Source organism: Nanorana parkeri, unplaced genomic scaffold, assembly GCF_000935625.1.
Source record: "Nanorana parkeri isolate BGI_ZX_2015 unplaced genomic scaffold, ASM93562v1 scaffold747, whole genome shotgun sequence".
Classification (NCBI taxonomy): Eukaryota; Metazoa; Chordata; class Amphibia; order Anura; family Dicroglossidae; genus Nanorana; species Nanorana parkeri.
In genome coordinates, this window is record NW_017307015.1 from 318,955 (window position 1) to 339,211 (window position 20,257).

Below are 20,257 nucleotides of genomic sequence, written 5' to 3' on the forward strand. Positions count from 1 at the left end.
TACTGGGAGCATGTTTTGTCCCATAGAGCCCTGTTTACACACAGTAGCTGAGATTGGCAGTTGTGGAGGGGCAGTGGGCAGGACTGACTCAAGTCTGGAAGTATATAAGGCTGAGGTTTAAAGGGTCACGCTGAAAAAGTTTAAAGGGACATCTCTCAACTGCAATAGCTCTTGTTGAACTACACCAAAACACAGACAAAGTTATGGAGAGCAGTTTGCTGTGCTGGGAAACTGAGAAAGAGCTCAGAGCACAGGTTGATCCTGTCCTTTTGCAGAGCAGGGTTTTGGAAAGGCTGCTTACAGATCAAGAGAGATACACTCCATCTCCAACATACTTCCAGTGTGTGCAGAGAGAGATGCACCCCTACATGAGGAAAATGCTGACCAGCTGGATGTTAGAGGTAAGATAACCACAGCTTTACAAGGCAAACATGAATTGACCTATGGCAATTCACCATCTTATGATCTGGATTTCTATTGTTGATTATTATTAATAATAATTGAAATAAATGTAATATATATTTTTTTAAATAAGCCCTGCAGAGTTAACATTGATCTCCAGCTCTGTAATGAAAAGAGAGAGAATGCGCAAGAGCTGACAGATCTGATTGAAGCTTTAAGCATTGCAGAGAGCTCTGAGGATGCAGGATATTGTTATCCACAACAACCAAATTTTATGGTGGTTTAGCTTGATAAGACATAATTTCTGATTGGTTGTCATGGACTACTGCACATCATCACTTAATCTTGTGTTTGTTCACAGTAGTGTTGCGGCATGAATATGTGTTTGAATAGTGCATTTTTGTAGACCGTTTCTGCTCTTTTTTGATGTTTTTTCATGCTTTGGGGAATTTTTTGCATGCCAATGACAAGCTATATATGCTGTGTCATCATCAGGCATCATCTACTTTTAGGAGAGTTTATGCACAAATGTGCGTGCATGCATTTATCGTGTGTTCCCATTGAAGTTTATGGACTGTGCAGCGCCAAAAGAAGTCCCAGCATCTTTCCAATGGGAATGGGCATTGCAGTGTGACAACAGGTGCAGGACAAATCACACAAGTGTAAATGGGTGCTTATTCCTTTCTTGCATTTCTGCAAGAAAGGAATAAGACTGGTGTGAACAAAGTAAACTGAAATCTAGGTAATTGCTATGGGACACTGCTCTCTGTAGCACCTATCAAATAGTCTAACGTATTATGCTGTACCACTTATTATGCTGTATGTGTTATTGAGTCTGAAAAAATATGCATTTTTCCTATAACATTTAAAGCTTTGAAAGAAAACTTGTTATGAAGGAAACAAGGAGGCTGTCATTACTGACCTCTCCTTGTCAAAATGCTGATTGCCTGGCTGTCATCCAGACCCTTTTGCTTCAATTCTATGAGTCAATGATGGGAATGAGTATACAAATTAGTGGATTTTGACCTTTCCCTGATATTCCTATGTATCTATGTAAATTCCTGAACTGACTACTTGTTCCAGAAAGTACTAAAACCAGTGGATCAGCATAACAGCAGATAAATTTCAGAAACAATGGCAGTCTCCCCATAAATCTACTTTAAGACAATATGCCATTGCTGACATGTTTAAAGGTGCAGGCTCTGAGGCGGTCATCTTGATCCTGGTTCCAGTACTTGCTGACCTAGGAATAAACATGCAGGATGGATGCTCATACTTTTCAGACCTACTGCATGTTTGTTCCACGTTAGTGACTTAATAGGCAATGAACATCAAGATGAAAATCCTGGAAAAAAGGTAGTAATGATATTCGCCATATTACTTTTCTCACAAAATTTTACAGGATTAGTTTGGTCACATATATTTGTGTTAATTTGCTGCTTTGTACCAGGTGTGTGAAGATCAAAGGTGTGGAGAAGAGGTGTTCCCCCTGGCTGTAAATTGCTTGGACCGTTTCTTGTCTCTGGTACCTGTAGAAAAAAGACGACTTCAACTCCTGGGGGCGACTTGTCTTCTGCTTTGTTCAAAACTGAAGGAGTCCCAAGTTATAACCATCGAGAGCCTGTGCATGTATTCCGACTACTCCTTCACTGATACAGAGCTGCGGGTAAGTACCAGCTAGAGATCGTTCAATGGGCCAGTACACAAAACGGTTTCATTTTACCTTGCAATAAGATAATTGTGGCGTTCCAGTTCTGCAGTGGGGACATTAATCCTATATTAAACACTAATTCAAAACAAAACATGACAATAAATAGGGATCAGGTTTGGGTTCACTGCTACCATGGGTTTGCAGTGAATCCAGCATGTCCGTGGTATTTGGACCCTGTGAATTAATTCAGGAGTTCACCATAGTGACCATAATGCACTGCCTGGCCTTTGAGCTTGGGTCAGCTGGCCATACACCTATAGATTATCTGCAGATTTTCTATGGTCAGATGGAAAAAGTCTAACAGATTCCTCTATCTACGCTAAACTCGATCTTGCTAGTTGGCTCCGTTGGCTCTCCAAATACCTGAACATTCTGATTGGATGGAGGCATTGTTCAGGTATTTTGAGAACCTGCGGGGCCGACTAGCAAGATACTGAAGCTTGGCACAGTGGGATATTCCTCCATCCACACAGTTTAGCGTAGATGAAGGAATATGTTGCACTTTTCCCATCTGACCATAGATAATCTGCAGATAATCTATAGGTGTATGGCCAGCTTCAGAAGAGCCAAAAAGAGGGGGTTTGGGTAAGCCAACCACTTCACTGTAAAAGAGTAGGTTCCCAGCAGCCATACTGACAGTGTGCTTTAGCTGTGATAGGAAAAACATAGAGAGTGCTGCTGATAAAGTGTATAGCAATAGGCCAGTATTGGGCTTGTAGGCACTGGCAGGTCTGTTAAAGTAGATGTAAACCCTTTCTGAATGTTCTATAAGTAGCACAATACTGTGTTCCTTGGGTAATATTGAGGTGGGAGAAGGGAAGGGTTTTTTCCCCTTTTTTTCATCCTTTGATACATCTCAATGCTGCTGATGTCCTGCAGCATCTTAACAGCACATCCCTCTCCACATGCATTACAGTAATAACAGGCTGCATGTGTTTTTTCACAGGGCATAGTTCCGAATTGTTGCTGGCTGTATTGTTTTGTTACAGGCCTTTTTTTAAAGGAAGCCCCAAAGTAACGAGGAGTCAGAGTGTTATACATTTGTTCTGAATTGTTCTTCTCTTGTCTAGTCAATGGAACTACTGGTCCTGAACAAGCTGAAGTGGGACATAGAAGCAGTGACACCAAGAGACTTTCTTCCATATTTCCTGGCACTGCTGAGGCTTCCAGCAGAGAGACTACAGCAAGTCAGGAGACACTCGGAAACCTTCATTGCACTGTGCACCACAGGTGAGTTCCAAAAATGTAGTCCATCATTCAGTCTATCTTGTGTCACGTTACACCACCTTCCTCTCTTGTAATTGCTTCTTCATGCTTTGAGTTAATACTGTATATACCAAAAGTGTCAGCATTTGTTATTTCTATACTAGTTCATTGTCAGAGACTCAGAAACCAAAGCATCAGCAATGCAGCCAGCGAACTAGCATTAGAGAGAGGTCAGCATTGCTAGCACCCATATTTTTCTCATGTAATATACAGTATAAATCCAGTAAATCCAGCATTAACAGCTGACAGTTAAAGCTATCTGCAAAAGGGCTTCTAATCATTCCAACAGTTGCGGTGTGCATTCCATAGATGGTTTACATATAGAAATAAAACTCATCGATGGAAACCTGCATAGGTTTATATTACTGAAATACAGAGAGAAATACATAGGTTAATATTACTGAGCTTTTCTGAAAATTTATTTTTCACAGTGATGCTTCAGCACTGTCAATGCATCACTAAGCCTGAACAAGTATACAGTTCAGAACTTTTTCACAGGCTGCATACTTGTTCAACAGCAGATCCAATGAGTACTGATGTTATTCTGTATCTGTATAACAGCCGGCAACTATCATTTTCAGAAGGAGGTCAGCAGTGACCAGCAGAAAACAGGGAACACCAGATCATTTTCAAACCCATTCATTCACATCAGAGTTGTGAGCAATATTCTGTGTCTGTACATGGTCAGATAATCGTAAGACTGCATCCAAAATTCTGGTTGAATGTCTGACAGCTATTATACTACTTGATGATGCTAGTCACTAAAATGCAGTAGTCTGTGTTTATCCCCTGCCAAATGGCCTTTATTCAGGTTTCACCCCCTTGCACATAGGTTCCATGATTACTTAATTCACCTGGGGACAGTGACTACATAATTTGGCTTTGTAAGAAGTATAGCAGTAAGGCAGGACTGGGACAGCTGGCGGGGAAATCTTGTTGCTGGGAAATAAAAGAAGTTAGCACATTTTTCATCTGTATAACAACCACAAAAACTTAAATGATCAGTTAATGAGTCAATGTTTAAGACTTTTTAAAGGCAACTTTAATGGTGGAGAAAAATTGTGTATGGATCAGTGTTTCTAATAACAAGAAGAATGTACACTTGAAAATCAGTAATATTGTTAATTTCAGACACATAAGGGTCTATTTATGTCTTTATGGCTGGGCGAATTCCGTTTGCATAACATTCTTGCTACTGGATGGAGTCAGCGAGCATAGTGTGAACAGAAGTTGACCAGTATATGGAAAAACATATAAATAGACCCCTTACTATTTACTTGGTGATTAATGCATACATTGCCCAACCATCCCATGCTATAGTACAGACATTGAAAGAGCAGCCTAAGCAGCTTGAAACTCATTTGCAGAGATTTTGCTATTATAGCCCCCAACATATACTGTATAGGTAATGATCTAATTATCCTGTATATATCTAGATTTAGAATCATGGGTCTGGATGTTTTTTACTTTTCATATTAGAAAGTAAAATACTTGTAATTGTTGTAAAAAATCTAATGTTCATTTATCCAAAGATAAATATAAGTTAAAAATAATTTTTTTTATAATAGAATGTAGTCATTACCAGCTGCCCTATTCTTTATTAATGATTATTTGGTGATTATTACTAACATTCTGCTGTCTTTGCTTTGTAGACTGTACTTTTATTGCACTACCTCCTTCTCTGGTCGCTGCAGCTAGTTTAGCAGCTGCAGTGAATGGACTGGGGCCAGAAAATCTGGGGATAAGTTATTCCAGCTTGGCAACCACAAACTACCTTGCACAAGCCATCCGCTGTGACCCAGTAAGATTTTTTTTTTTTTAACTACCTTACATTCAATTTAATAAATCTTTGCCATCTCTTTACATTTAGCAATTTCTGATGGGTATGACAGCTGTCATTGGCTTCTAGCTTCCTATATATGTCATGAACTATGGTTGTGAGATACTGTATGTGCATCTACGTCGTGCCATTGCCATTACAAGATGGGTGTGGGTATCAGGGTCTCTGCTGAATTTTCTATTGATATTACCACTTAAAGAATGCAGAGGCAGGGGAATCTATAATCGTATTCCCAAGGCTGAAGTCCCTCATGATTATAAGAAGTTTTGAATTGAATCAATCAGCCAAAGCACTTTAAAGATGACATTTTGAGTTTTAGATTAATTTATCCTTTAGAATGAACCCATAGTTTTTGAAGAGTGCTCAAAAAAAGTACTGTAAGCTACCTTTATATATTGTCAAATTCTCATCTTGGCACCTAGGGAGCCCCAAATCCCAGGAGTATACTTCTTCGAATGCTCAAGTTTATTTCCCAGACAGAGACCTTCTGCCATGTGATGTAAACATACTGGTACCTCTACTGGCTTTTAAAGCATTACATTAATACACAACAGGGGGGGTGTAGGAGGAGACTTGTACGTAAAGGTATCTTGCATTGTCTGATTTGTATTTACATATTCTGAACAAACAGTAAAAGCACTTGAAACAAGCCCTCGCTTACTTCTTCAGGTAAAGATATTAAGGGGAAATTCATCCTAAGTTCACAACAGAGTCGCTGAAACCTTCTTTTCCCATTACTTTCGAAAGAAGCAGAGTCAAAATGAATGGGCTACAAAGCACCTCAACCCATAAAAAATAGGTGCTGTGTACATTGTGTCACAGCACATGCCACCACAGCACACCAACTTACGTAATGTGCATTACTACACATTTGGATGAAAGGGCCCTTATAAACTGGCTGAAAGCAGACCTTAGAGTCTCTGTTGTGATCTTTGAGGCTATGTGAGAATTAATTATTTTACACTACATGCAGCTAGAGAAGTCAGGGATAGCTTTAATGTTCATAGTCAATAGACTTTGTCCATAGCCTGGGCACAGGTACATTTTAACAAACATAGGTCTCTCATACAAGAACTTCCTGATTCCAAACAATGGTAATCAAATGTAGAATTCTTAAATACAGGGAGAGCAACTTGTATTTAAGTTGCACATTCTGTCTCATCCGCTAACCTCGCTCACTTCTATTACCATCTGTTACACTGTAGCCTTTTCATATAATCATATAATCTTGCACAATCTTTAGGACAGGCTGTGCAATGTAAACAGTACCTTTACAGTATGGGGGGGCCAAAGGCACACTAATCCGCTTTGACTGTGTGTTTGCTTTGCAAGGTGTTCTAACCTGCTAATTCTGCAGAGTGATCATGTTAACGTTGCCTATGAGGAAGCAGGGGTAGAGTGAAAGTGCAGTCACCAGATAGTGGGTGAGAGTGGGCAGTCATTGATTACCTATTCCTGATTCATCAAGAGGGTGGAACCCACTGTACTGCCTTATGAAGGGTCCCAAGAGGAAAATATTTATTTAAGCAGAACACTACTATATTCAATGTATTTATGTCATGTGGGGAAGTGATTGGTGTTTTCACAGGTTTGAATAAGGTACCAAGAGCAGGCAACGTTGATCATATTTGTAACTTTTTTTTTTATCTTTGATCGCAGAATATCCTGAGAATGTGTCAAGAACAGATTGAAGCATCCCTACAATCCAACCTCCAGGAAGCTGAAAGAAACCAAGTACCAGTCTCCAAGGCTGTGGAGGAAATTGAACGGGCCAGCACCCCCACAGACGTTCTAGACTTTGACTTATAACTTCATTGAGTATTACTGTACCTCATTACTGATTCATACTTTGTATGACTGGACAGGTTTGGGCTACTGTTTAAAATCTTTCATTAGCCCAAAGGCTTTTATAATTTCTGTGCAAACTTCTCAATTTACTCAAAAGGGGGGTTTGCTACTTCTGTGTTAGTCACAATTTTCCAACCACTTAAGTATTAAGGCATGATTCACTTTTTATGCAAAGTCCCAGAAGCATCTGAACTAATGGTGTTCAGTATAAGAGAATTGATCTGCGATTGATCTGCGATAAACTTGAAAGTATATTTACCATGTAATTAAAGGTAATCCATTTAGGTATGTGAAAGTCTTAGATGCAGGGACACTATAAACTGAGATAAAAAAAAGCTGTAACTGTCTCCTCATACTCTATTGGCTTTCGTTTGTTCTGACGCCTTATGTCATCTGACCACCTGGACACAAGCCCTGAAGATTGATAGCAAAGGGGATCTATGTAAACACTGAAGACGTGTTTTTCTTACACGGTTATTCTGCCAGTGTGCTTTATGTCTTGACAGAATAAACCCTTTAAGAATTTAAATTGACTCTACAATGCTTACATAATTATGGACATTTTCAAATACACTTCAGCGGCCCCAGTAATAGAAGCCTGTTACACATAGGATCTTAGTGCTGATCTCCTTGTTGAAACGCTTGTTGCCTGGCTTTAATTCTGATTCAATGGTTTCAATACTTTAAGTATTCAACTCTGAATATGTATAGCGATAGGGAATTCTTTTTTTTTTAACATGCATTTGATGCATGCTTGCTCTGCGTCCATGACTCAGAGTTAAATAAAACAGGAAACTACCATTCTCAGAACGTGGCCAGCAATGTCAGCTGTGTAACTCTTATGACAGGTGCACATTAAAGACCAGCCCTAATCTACTAGTACAATTATTGGTGAACTGTACATAATATATAAGTAGAGTTTCAACTGTCCAAAAGTTTGCATTCCACTCAGTGTGCCATTCTGAATTTTAGCAAATGCAATGAAGCCAGACCTGGCAAACATCTAAGATGCTTCTGAGCAGTACTACATCTCCAGCGAGTGATGCTGTGGTGGGCTCAAAGAAAGAGTTGGGCTTATACTAGTGAACACTGAACAATAATGGCAGCTTCAGGGTCTTTAGCTAACTGGCCAGCTAGGTGCAAAAGACTGATGCCACTTTGTAATTTAGGCCTGATAGAGATATACATTTAAGATGGTCTTGTGTTAGAACCCTGGTTTTTTACAAGGCATCCTTTACAAAGCACTTTTAATAGAAACAATGGCGGCTACATGATGGGTGCTTTACTACACCAAATAGCATGTGATGCTTTGAAATAATTATTCATGTGGAAGAAAAAGGCAGAAACAAATGAGACCGAGACCAACAGTATTATGTTTGTTGTGATTTATTTATTTTATTTAATATTTATTTGTTATTATTTGTATTTTAATTTAATCAGTTGCATATTGTTTGAGGGTTTTTTTTGTTATTTGAATTGTTAAATTATTTTAAGTTAAAGCTATACTGCACAAAATGTTATATGTAATCAAATATGCTGTTCTAACTAATGAACTGTTCTGTTTAAATGTTGACGACAACCTAAATTGGTTTTATTGTCTTTCAGGCACTAGTGCACAATTCTAGCTACAGTTCTGTGCTGCCTGGTTGCTCAACAGGACACGCTAGGCTTTGTACTTTTCCATAAAGGAAGACATAGTAGCTCAGGTGTAGTCTAGCTTGTTATAATGGTTTGAATATGTTTTTGCCAGTCAAGAAAAGAATATTCCGATTGTTCCATGAGAAAATACAGTACATTTTAAACATATATAAGATGTATGCAAAATTCTGAATTTGTGAGTGCTACTAGTATTTATTTATAAGTCCCTATCCAAAGACCCAAACAGGTTGCAGCTATAATTGTATTATACCTTTGTATTGCTCATACCCTCACAGTCAGACTCCATGTTTGTAGTGCAGACAATGTTGTAAAGTAAAACATGTTCAAGGTTAAGTACACAGGGGTGCTTAATGCAGATGCAGGCACACTGCTTTTCTTGTATTTGGCTCTCCTAAAAAGAGAACCAATGGCAATGATATATTCATTTTAAACGACCACACAGCAGACCTCACTTTACTCTGTGTAGTTTTTATGCAACAGAATATCAGGAAATGCATATTTAGAAATAGTGTGCTTGTTTTTGGCGCTCACATTACTTTATACAGCCTTAAAATTACACTAAACTCCGAAGTTAAATCTTAAAAAAGCATTCAAGTACCTTAACTATTAACACAGATGTAACTCATTTGTGCATCACACAGCTGTAGATTTTCAAATCATCTATGAATTTGTGCTGACATTGTCCTTCCTTCTGGAAGGTGTTTTTTTTTCTTTTTGTGTGTGCTGTAAAGTAGCCACCGCTCCAAGCTCGCTCCCATCATAGACTATAATGTCATTTGTATGTCAATACAAATTAGTAAACTAAATGTGAGATTGTAGTCTTTCACAGGAGCGAGCCTGGAGCGGTGGCTACTTTACAACACACACAGGGACCATGGGGAAGAAAAGTAGCCCCCCTCCAGAAGGAAGGATAGTGTCAGCATGAATTCAGAGATTTGAGGATCTACAGCCGAGTGATACACAAATGAATTACAGTTTTGTTAAGAGTTAAATCTTAAAAATGCATTCAAGTACCCTAACTATTGAGTTTAGTGTCACTTTAATATAGAAACCTGTGTTTGCAAGTAGACAAAACCATTTCAGTTTATTGCTAAAATATTCTCTTGGTTGCTGTGGCGTATGCTTTTGTCAAATGTGTTGGTTATTATTTGAAATCGTATATCAGCAGTCACCTATTTATTTGATTTATTTTCTTTTTTTTTTATCGTCCTAATTTTTTTTTATTTTATTATGGTCTCTAGCAATTGTGCTATGAAATAAGGTCTACTCCAGCTGTAATGAATCTTATGTATTTTGCACTTTATAGGGGGAATTGTTCTCTTAGACTGTTTTATTAATGATTGTGTGTATGAACTTTTTGTTAATAAATTGTTGAAAACAAATATGCTTGTTATTTTTAAAAATATATGGGGACATACAAACATTGGGTGTGATAAATGAGCAATGATAATGGTAAAGGGGTCTCCCATTACATTGTCATAATATAAAAACTCCATGCAAAATAAAAGTGTGTATACACACTTATAATGCACCACATATACTTCTAGTTCTTGGCTGAAGCAAATCTGTCAAGTAAACTTTGTTTAACCTGTTTAAAGATAATCTCCAGTCAGATGTAAAAACACTATCATCTAAACTGTTATATTAAACTATTCATGGAAACCTTTACAGAAATATGTAGGCTGCTACTGCAATTTATCCTTCTATAAATGCTAGTTTACTGACTGCCAATACAGCCAAGTGATACACAAATTAATTACAGTTTTGTTAATAGTTAGGGTACTTAAAAAGCATTTTTTAATATTTAACTCTTGAGTTTAGTGTCACTTTAATATAGAATACTGTGTTTGCAAGTAAACAAAACCATTTCAGTTTATTTCTAAAATATTGTCTTGGGTTGCTGTGGTGTATGCATTTATCAAATTTGAAGTCCTAAATAAGCAGTCACCTATTTATTTATTTTTAATTATGGTCTCTTAGCAATTGTGCTATGAAATAAGGTCTACTCCTGCTGTTTTGAATTTGATGTATTTCGCACTATATAGCAGGAATTGTTCTCTTAGACTGTTTTATTAATGATTGTTTGTGTGTATGAACTTTTTATTAATAAATTGTTGAAAACAAATATGCTTGTTACTTTTAAAAATATATGGGGAATGGGGGTGATCGTGGGGGGCTTGGCCGCCCATTTTGTGGGGCTAGGCCTGACCACTCACCTCGACATTAGTGTTGGTTTTACGTTGATTCACCTAAAAAAATGCCTTAAGGGCGGTGACAAATGTGGTTACCAGACCTGATATTACAATCTGTTACCATGTTTGTATTATAAGTCTCACTGTCTGTTGTTTTAACATTTTGTGAGACCATGTGGCCTTCGCGTGTGCTCCCTTGCAATGTACCCCACCCTTTTTGCCTATAAATAAAGAATTTGAAAAAAAAAAAAATATGGGGAAATAGAAACATTGGGTGTGATAAATGAGTTCTTGGCTGAAGCAAATCTGTCAAGTAGACATTGTTTAACCTGTTTAAAGATAAGCTCCAATCAGATGCAAAACACCATCATCTAAACTGTTCTAATAAACTATTCATGGAAACCTTTACAGAAATGTAGGCTGCTACTGCAATTTATCGGATCAAAAGACTGTTTATACAGAATTAAACTGCGTTGGCAAGTGAGGTCAAATATTTTCCTTGAGTTAAGTTTCACGCCTACCTTGAAAAGCAGACACCTCATGGAGCCTTCATTTGTTTGATAGATTCAGGCATGACAGGGTATGTATGTATGTATGTATGTATGTATGTATGTGCGTACCAGTAGTTCCAGGGTCCCAGGAATAAGTGCATTTAGCAGATTTAAAGTGTTATCATGGGCAAAATTTAAACACATACAGTTGTGTGAAAAAGTGTTGGCCCCCTTGCTGATTGTTAATTGTTTTGCACGTTTGTCACAGTTTAATGTTTCAGATCATCAAACAAATTTAAATATTAGTCAAAGATAACACAACATGCAGTTTTTAAAGGAAGGTTTTTATTATTAAGGGAAAACAAAATCCAGACCCACATGGTGCTGTGTGAAAAATAGTTTGCCCCCTAAACCTAATAGCTGGTGGAGCAACCCTTAGCAGCAAGAACAGCAATCAAGCGTTTGCGATAACTTGCAATGAGTCTGTTACAGCGCTGTGCAGGAATTTTGGTCCACTCATCTTTGCAGAATTGTTGTAATTCAGCCACATTGGAAGGTTTTCGAGCATGAACCTCCTTCTTAAGGTCATGCTACAGCATCTCAATAGGATTCAGGTCAGGACTTTGACTAGGCCACTCAAGTCTTCATTTTGTTTTTCTTCAGCCATTCAGAGGTGGACTTGATGTGTTTTGGATCATTGTCCTGCTGCAGAAACCAAGTTCGCTTCAGCTTGAGGTCACGAACAGATAGACGCACATTATCCTACAGGATTTTTTGGTAGACAGCAGAATTCATGCTTCCATTTATAACAGCAAGTCTTCCAGGGCCTGAAGCAGCAAAACAGCCCCAGACCATCACACTACCACCACCATATTTTACTGTTGGTATGATGTTCTTTTTCTGAAATGCCGTGTTACTCTTACGCCAGATGTAATGGGACACACACCTTCAAAAAAGTTCAACTTTTGTCTCGTCAGTCCACAGAGTATTTTCCCAAAAGTCTTGGGGATCATCAAGATGTTTTCTGTTATAACGGATATGAGCATTTATGTTCTTTTTGCTCGGCAGCGGTTTTCGTCTTGGAACTCTGCCAAGCAGGCCATTTTTGCCCAGTCTCTTTCTTATGGTCGAGTCATGAACACTGACCTGAACTGAGGCAAGTGAGGCCTGCAGTTCTTTGGATGTTGTTGTGGGGTCTTTTGTGACCTCTTGGATGAGTCGTTGCTGCGCTCTTGGGGTAATTTTGGCTGGCCGCCCACTTCTGGGAAGGTTCACCACTGTTCCATGTTTTTGCCATTTGTGGATAATGGCTCTCACTGTGGTTCGCTGGAGTCCCAAAGCTTTAGAAATGGCTTTATAACCTTTTCCAGACTGATAGATCTCAATTACTTTCTTTCTCATTTGTTCCTGGATTTCTTTGGATCTCGGCATGATGTGTAGCTTTTGAGGATCTTTTGGTCTACTTCACTTTGTCAGTCAAGTCTTATTTAAGTGATTTCTTGATTGCGAACAGGTGTGACTGTAATCAGGCCTGGGTGTGGCTAAAGAAATTGAACTCAGGTGGGATAAACCAGAGTTAAATTATAATTTAACGGGGGGTGGGGGAACACTTTTTCACACAGGGCCATGTTGGTTTGGATTTTGTTTTCCCTTAATAATAAAAACCTTCCTTTAAAAACTGCATGTTGTGTTTACTTGTGTTATCTTTGGCTAATATTTAAATTTGTATGATGATCTGAAACATTAAAGTGTGACTTCTATCATTTCCCCCGAACCTATTTTTATTACCAGTAGTTAATAAATGTATCTACTTCTAAATTAGGTGACAACGCTGTTTGTTCTGCAGTAAAAAAAAAAATCGCACAGCAATGACTTGTCAACTTCCAAAACAGAATCTACTGGCAGGATTAATAGGTAATAAAACAAAGGTTATAGGGAGGGGGGGGTATACAAATTGCTGTGTTAATGCTGTTGACAAACTGCAGACTATATGTCATTTGGTATTTTGCCAAAATAAAATAAAACCAATCATCAATCTATGTTTCCCTTTTGACAACCATATTGTGACTGCTGCTTTTTCTGTGAGGGGTTCTTCCACTGCTGACATTTGAAGATGCATACTTCAGGGGGCTATTATTTAGACCCTGGCTTGAGTTCTAGCATCATTGTATCATTTTTAGCTACCATCATTTTATTTTTAAATTTTGCAGTTTCATTTAGCCCCCAAACAAGCTACATTTAAATAAATACTACCCAGATAAAGTACAATTTAGACATTTTAGGGCCTTTTCTTTTTCTTTTACGTTTCATACATTTTGTATACTTATTTTATATATTATTACTGTTTTTACAGTCCTCTTTTTTTCTATAGCTATACATTCCACTGACTTGGAGCCCCTTAACATTAGGGGAGATCTTAAAGTGACACTAATCCCAGGAGTTAAATCTTGCGATGCACAAATAAGATACATTTTTGTTAATAGTTAAGGTACTTGAATGCATTTTTTAAGATTTAACTCCTAAGTTTAGTGTTTAAGGGCAGTTGCTCCATCATTTGGGTAAACAGGGCCATGGAGAGGGGGCACACCTGTCTATGGCCCCTGCAGATACTAAAGGATGAGGAGATGTTTCCGCCAATTGGTATGTGTGCCTGCAGAGACCTATACAAGAGAGATATGTAGGCCAGGAAGTTTCAGCCAAAACCCATTGCTAACATTGCTTGCAGCACATAACACCAGTCCACTTAATAATGTTTTTAATATCTGGCATTGCTAAAAATGTGTTCCTTTGTTGGGATGTAACAGTTTGAAATGGGCATAAAATATGTGTCTGTTTATGGCTTTAGCTTTATGTGGCATAGAGTCAGTTTGGGCTGTGTTTATTGGGGTGTCAATGCCTGTCATGAGTGTTGAAACTAAGATTTTTGTAAGGATTTTGAAATCCTTACATATTGAGATTGGCCTTTTGGAAGACCACAACAGAGGATCTCTGCCTGATTTGTAATGCAGTTCTCGCACATTGTGGATGGTAGTTTATCTGAGGTCCTGGAGGTGTTGTATATTTGTTTCAGTTTGGGAGCTATATCATCGCTACATTGCTTATAACATTCTGTCGAGAAGCCAATTTTCTACACCAGTATGGTAGACCATGCAAATGGCTTGTACTTGTTTCCTGTGCCAAAGCCAGACTATTAGTGCTTCAATGATGATTCTGCTGTGTCATTGCCAAACTGTACCTGAACCAGGTGTCCTTCCAAGGGAACCTGAGCAGCAAGAATTGCATCTGGTGATTGCTTAATGATAGCATTTGAGACGTGAGCCACCACCCCAGAGATCCCTTTGTCAGTTTGCAAATTTTTACTTCAAATTCAGAAGCCTAGTTTCAAGTCCTTTGGAGATAAGGCTCAGATCATTAAAATAACCAACCACAGAGATGCCCAATAGCCTTAGAAGAGCCAGAACAGAGACCAGCACCTTGGTAAACACCAAAGAAGCTAAAGTCAGGTCAAAGGCGAAAGTCACAAACTGATATTGGCTTTTTCCTAACACAAACTGCAGAAAGCATTGGCAACTTGGGAATTTAGAGATTTATAAATAAACATCCCAAATGTCAATGGAACCAAAAAGTCTCCCTAGTGCAGGGAAGCCACCATTGAATGAACTGACCTCATGTGAAACTTGTAGACTCCTCCTTTCTTGGAAACTGTAAAAAAGTTTGAGTAAACCCCCCGTAAACTTTCTAAAACATTTGCCAGGGCAAAGACTCCCCAAAGGGCTGTATAACTTTGAAAAAACAGATATAGGTTGGAGGTGAAGATCAATTCAAAGGGGAGTGGATTGAAACTATTTTGTAGCTGGTTGCTACCAATTTCCTGCACCCAGGCTTCCGATACAGGCCAGAAGAGGTCCCCTAACCTTGAGAACCACAGATGGAGGAAAATGTTAATGTGGAAGTGAACTTGTCTGCAGACTTGGAGGGAGCTAGATTACTAAGGCTGCTTTAAACTGGTAGAAGTGGATTGTGCTGGATTAGAGAAAATTCCTTACATAAAAAAGGACTGAATGTGTGCAGAAAAGGAAGGCATGTTCTTCAGTTCTAGATTCCTGACCATATGGGACTGGGGGATAATAGGTATTCTTACCTCATTACATTTTTAATAATCTTATCTAAAGTTTTATCAACAGTCTGTGTCCCAGAAGAGGAAATATGAAAGGCTCTTTTTTGAAGCTTGTTCAGTCATCCAGCACTTAAACCAAAGTACCCAGGGCATGACAACCAAAGTCACACTAAGGTTAGATATCAGGTGATTAAATTCAGTGCAGCATCACACAGGTATTTGTGCACCTAAAAACTGTCAACTTTGTGGCAGCACCAGTTCCTTGACAAGGTTCTGACCCAGCAGTCTTGCTAATCTAAAACTGTCTAGGATATTAGAGCTAAGGCGAAACAGGCCACACTAAAGATCCAGTGACAGAGTATAGGGATCTTGATTGGGGTTCCACCTTCTTTGAGATCAGGTATTTAAAGGATGGGGCACCTCAACAGAAATAAGAACCCACTTGTTCAAGCAAGAGAGGGGCGGATCCACCACCAGAGGAGTAGCCTTCCTCAAAGAGATATAGAACTAACAATTGTGGGAAGAAACACAGGCTGATATAGATAAACTTTAGTAGGACCCCTATACTTGTAGGCCCTCAGGGCTGTCGCATTGTTAGTAGATTAATTAGATGGATTCTTCTACTTCAGAGTCTCAAGGACTACCTGAATAAAACTAGAAACCATCTTCTGTTGTCAGGTCAAAGATGCTGACAACAGCCACTCATAGGGCTGTTGTAGGGCTATTCTCATAGGCGCCGAACAGCAGTGAGTGATTAGCCAAATGTCATCGAGCAGCACTCGGCTTGGCTATTCTGCTTGCTAACTCCTAGAAATTAAAAAAAGTTAAGAAAATATTTTTTAACATTTTAAGCAAAGAAAAAAAAACAGCATGGGGTCCCCCACCTAAAACATACCAGACCCTTTAGGTCTAGTAGGAAAGTTAGGAGAGACCCTATTTTTTTAAAAAAAAGCATGGGGTTCCCCCAAAAAATCATACCAGGCCCTTTAGGTCTGGTAGGAATTTTAGGAGGGACCCCCAAGTTAAAATTAGAAAAAAAGTATGTGGGGTTCTCCCTCAAAGGCCCTTAAGGCCTGGTTGGAATTTTAGGAGGACCCCCCCTGAAAAATGGGAGGAAAAGACTTGGTCCCCCCTAAAATTCCCAACCAGACCCCTGATCCGAGCACAGGCCTGGCAGGGCAGGAAAGGGGGGGGGGATGATCGAGTGCAAGGTTCCTAGCAAGCGCGGGACGTCAGGCAGCTACTTCTGTTAAAAAAATTAAAGTGGCGGTAACGGTGCAGCCCTATCAGGGAGGCACAATTCCTTGCAGCTGCAAATTAAAAGCTGTGTGTGGCCGTAAGGAACCAAGGAAAATGTCCCAAGTTGTGGCACAGGTTGTGGGCCCTAGTTGTGACAGTGGGCCCTGGGCAATTGCCCACTTTGCCCATTGGATAAAGCGGCCCGGTTATAGGAAACAGGTCACTGACAAGAGTGCCAAGTACTGACATGCTACAGTTGAGAATTGTGACAATGAAGGAGTTGGACTACAGGCTGCATGACATAGAAAAGAAGATGTTGAATGTTATCTCTGTGGTCGATTCCCACAACCAAGACCTAGGGGTTGATTTACTAACCTTATAAACACACCACGAACGTGTATACACCTCTGCAGTGTGTTCCCTCCCAGCATGATCTATGGGTGGAATCTAAACACCTTTGTAATGTGTACACACCCAGCAGGTGTGTTGTGCAAAGCCCTGAATGAATTCCAAGGTGATGTTGGGTAAATTAGCTCTATGTTTTGTTGCTTGCGTTGATGAATGCAAGGAATGTAAATGCATGAGCTAACCATTTTTGTCTAAACTGTGAAGCAGCATTATATATGCATCATGTGCATGATTTTTCCATATATGGCATTAGTGGAAATATGCTTTTAGAGACTTTTTGGTTGATAAATACGTTTTGCTGTGTGAAAATCACACACACCTGGTGTGTGTGTGTGTTTAGGTTAGTAAATCACCCCCCTAGAGTCTGTTAAAACAAACCTTATGACAGCATTATTCAAATTTGAAGACCTGTAGAACGGGAGTCGCAGAGGAAATATGTGGAGTATCTTACTGCCACGGCCTTGTTCCAGGAGCTTCTCCTGGGTCTCCAGGTTGAGAGCCTTGAAATGTTACATTGTTAGTCAGGTTGAAAAAAGACACAAATCTATTGAGTTCAACCCATAGCGATAAGAGAAGGAAAAAAAAAAAAAAAGAAAGAGGAAAAAAGCCTAAAACAGAACACTATGCCCATAGTTACCCCCTGTTGACCCAGAGGAAGGCAAAAAAAACCTTTAAAGCATGGTTCAATTTGCTCCAACAGTGGAAACAAATTCCTTCCTGATCCCATACAGCAATCGGATATTCCCTGGATCAAGAATCTCTGGTGCTTAATATACCTATAAGAACTGGGAACTTTGCTGATAATGGGTGACACCAACCTTGTCCTGAACCCTAAGCTAGATAAATCTGGACCACGCTCCCTTTCTACTCAATCGTCAGACACAGATGCCCACATTAAGCTTTTTAATACCCTTTTATCTGACCATAACCTTATTGATGTGTGGAGGAATAAAAATCCTTCAACACGGAATTATATCTTCTATTCCTGCCCACATGACTGCTTCTCTCGCATTGCCCATATCTTTGCAACCGAAGCATTTCCTCACTTCTGTCGCTAAGGCTTGCATTTTTTCTGGTCTGACCATTCCCCAGTCCTCATTCAATGTGCTTCTTTATCCCCTACTCCTCAGTGTTTAACCTGGCGACTGAATGATTCCCTCATTACCCTCCCGGGCACAGCGCAGCTAATCCAAACGTACCTATCTCGTTACCTTGCTGAAAACGGTGAGTCAACTGTCAACCACATTCCCAGTATCACAAAGCTACGTGGCGCTGGGAGAACATCCAATTGGCATCTCTACAGAAGAGGGAAAGGGATTCAAACATTTCTGCTCTTTCTTCACACCTTGAAAAATTGAAGTCTGATTGGAAGGCGTGCTCCTTGGCCTCTCGGCACTTCCTATTATAAGAAGTATTTAGATATACTTGCTCCACATTTGGTTGCCCTATTTAATCATTGAAAACATCATCTGGACTTGCATCCTTCTTCCCCCTGGCACATTTTGCCACGATTCCCAAACCAGGTAAGAATAGACTTGATTCCCATAATTATAGGTCCATCTCCCTGCAAAATGTGGGTATCAAAATATTTTCTAAGATTCTGGCAACCAGATTAAACACACACTTAGAATCCCTAGCCATCAGGATCAAGTAGTTTTTATACCCCATAGGCAGGCACCAGAGAACACACCCAAAATTATACACCTGATTGATCACCTACATCAAACCAAAATCCCGGGGATGTTGTTAGCAGTTGATTTACATAAAGCGTTTGACTCGATCGCATGGGATTACCTGTATGATATCCTTGACAAATGGGGCTTCACAACCACATTTTTGGGGTGGCTTCAGGCTCTCTATCACAATCCTTCTGCTTTTGTTCATTACCTTCATAGTTTATCTAAGCCCTTTACTATATTGCAAGGCACACCTCAAGGATGCCCCCTATTCCCTATTTTATTTCTACTTGCCATTAAACCCTTAGCCCATCTCATTCGTGACAACTCCAACATACATGGAATAATTAAAGGACCCAGGAAACACAAGGCTAGCTTACTTGCGGATGTTTTACTTCTTACCTTGACCCAACCTCATATTACCTTACCCAACCTGTTTTCTACTTTACAGTCTTTTGCACAAGTTTCTACTTTCGTCATTAATGAAGAGAAGTCTTCAGCTCTCAACATTTCCTTGCCTATTGCTGTGATTGCGGTACTCTGGGGAAATGTTTCCTTCCTATGGAACGACTCTCACTTAGATTACCTGGGCATTAATATTACTAGCAATTATCACTCCCTGTACATGGCCAATTATGTACCCATGTTTATACACCTTAATGTCCTGCTGTCAGGAAGCAGGGGATGTTACCTCTACTCGGGGACCACGGGCACGGCGCAGGGCACGGGTTCCCCTTCAGCTCAGTAGAACACCTGGTGCCCGAGGTGCTGGTGCGCATGCGCGAGTCATGCGGCGTGGGCACATGCGCAGTACGCAGGCTGCACGCGCATTCCCCGGGAGCATAGCGTTCCTGCATCATCTGGCTATCAGGTGTGAGCCTTACTGGGGGAGGTTCCCAGTACACACCTTCCATCTTCCTCGTCTGCCATTGGTTCCCGGGGAGGGAGGCCTCCTGATTGCCTCGGTGACCAGGGGGTGGTCCTACCTCCCCTGGCTATAAAAACCTGGCCTGAGCTCTGGCTTATTGCTGAGTTATTCCACCTTATGGTGAACACCTAGCCTCCCTGCTGATCCTCCTATTGCCTGTTGCCCCTGTGTATCCTTCCCGATTACCGACCCTTGGACTGTCTTCCGCCTTTGAACCTTCGCTGCTGCCTCGACACGGATTGGACATTGACTACCCCTCTTGGATTATCCCTAAACTTGTACCGCGTTTCTGGACTGTCAGCTGCTTATTGCCAGTGGGTTCCTCATCTCACTACTAGCTCCCTGGGACGTCTGACACCTGCTGTCCACTTGGTCAAGACATGCTCTCTCCTGGATACGCAAAATCAATGCGATCAAAATAACTATACTGCCTAAAATGCTAGACCTTTTCTGCAACTTGCCGATCCCAATCCCATGCTA

At 39.9% G+C, this 20,257-nt stretch overlaps 1 protein-coding gene across 1 annotated transcript; it reads left to right on the forward strand.

Annotated features, from left to right (window-relative positions):
- Window positions 1-203: 203 nt before the first annotated feature.
- Window positions 204-7,028, forward strand: LOC108793412 (G1/S-specific cyclin-D1-like). Its single transcript, XM_018564358.1, has 5 exons — window positions 204-401; window positions 1,853-2,068; window positions 3,184-3,343; window positions 5,032-5,180; window positions 6,879-7,028. Exons 1-5 carry the CDS (start codon window positions 204-206, stop codon window positions 7,026-7,028), a joined length of 873 nt encoding a protein of 290 aa, XP_018419860.1.
- The last annotated feature ends 13,229 nt before the right edge of the window (window positions 7,029-20,257 follow it).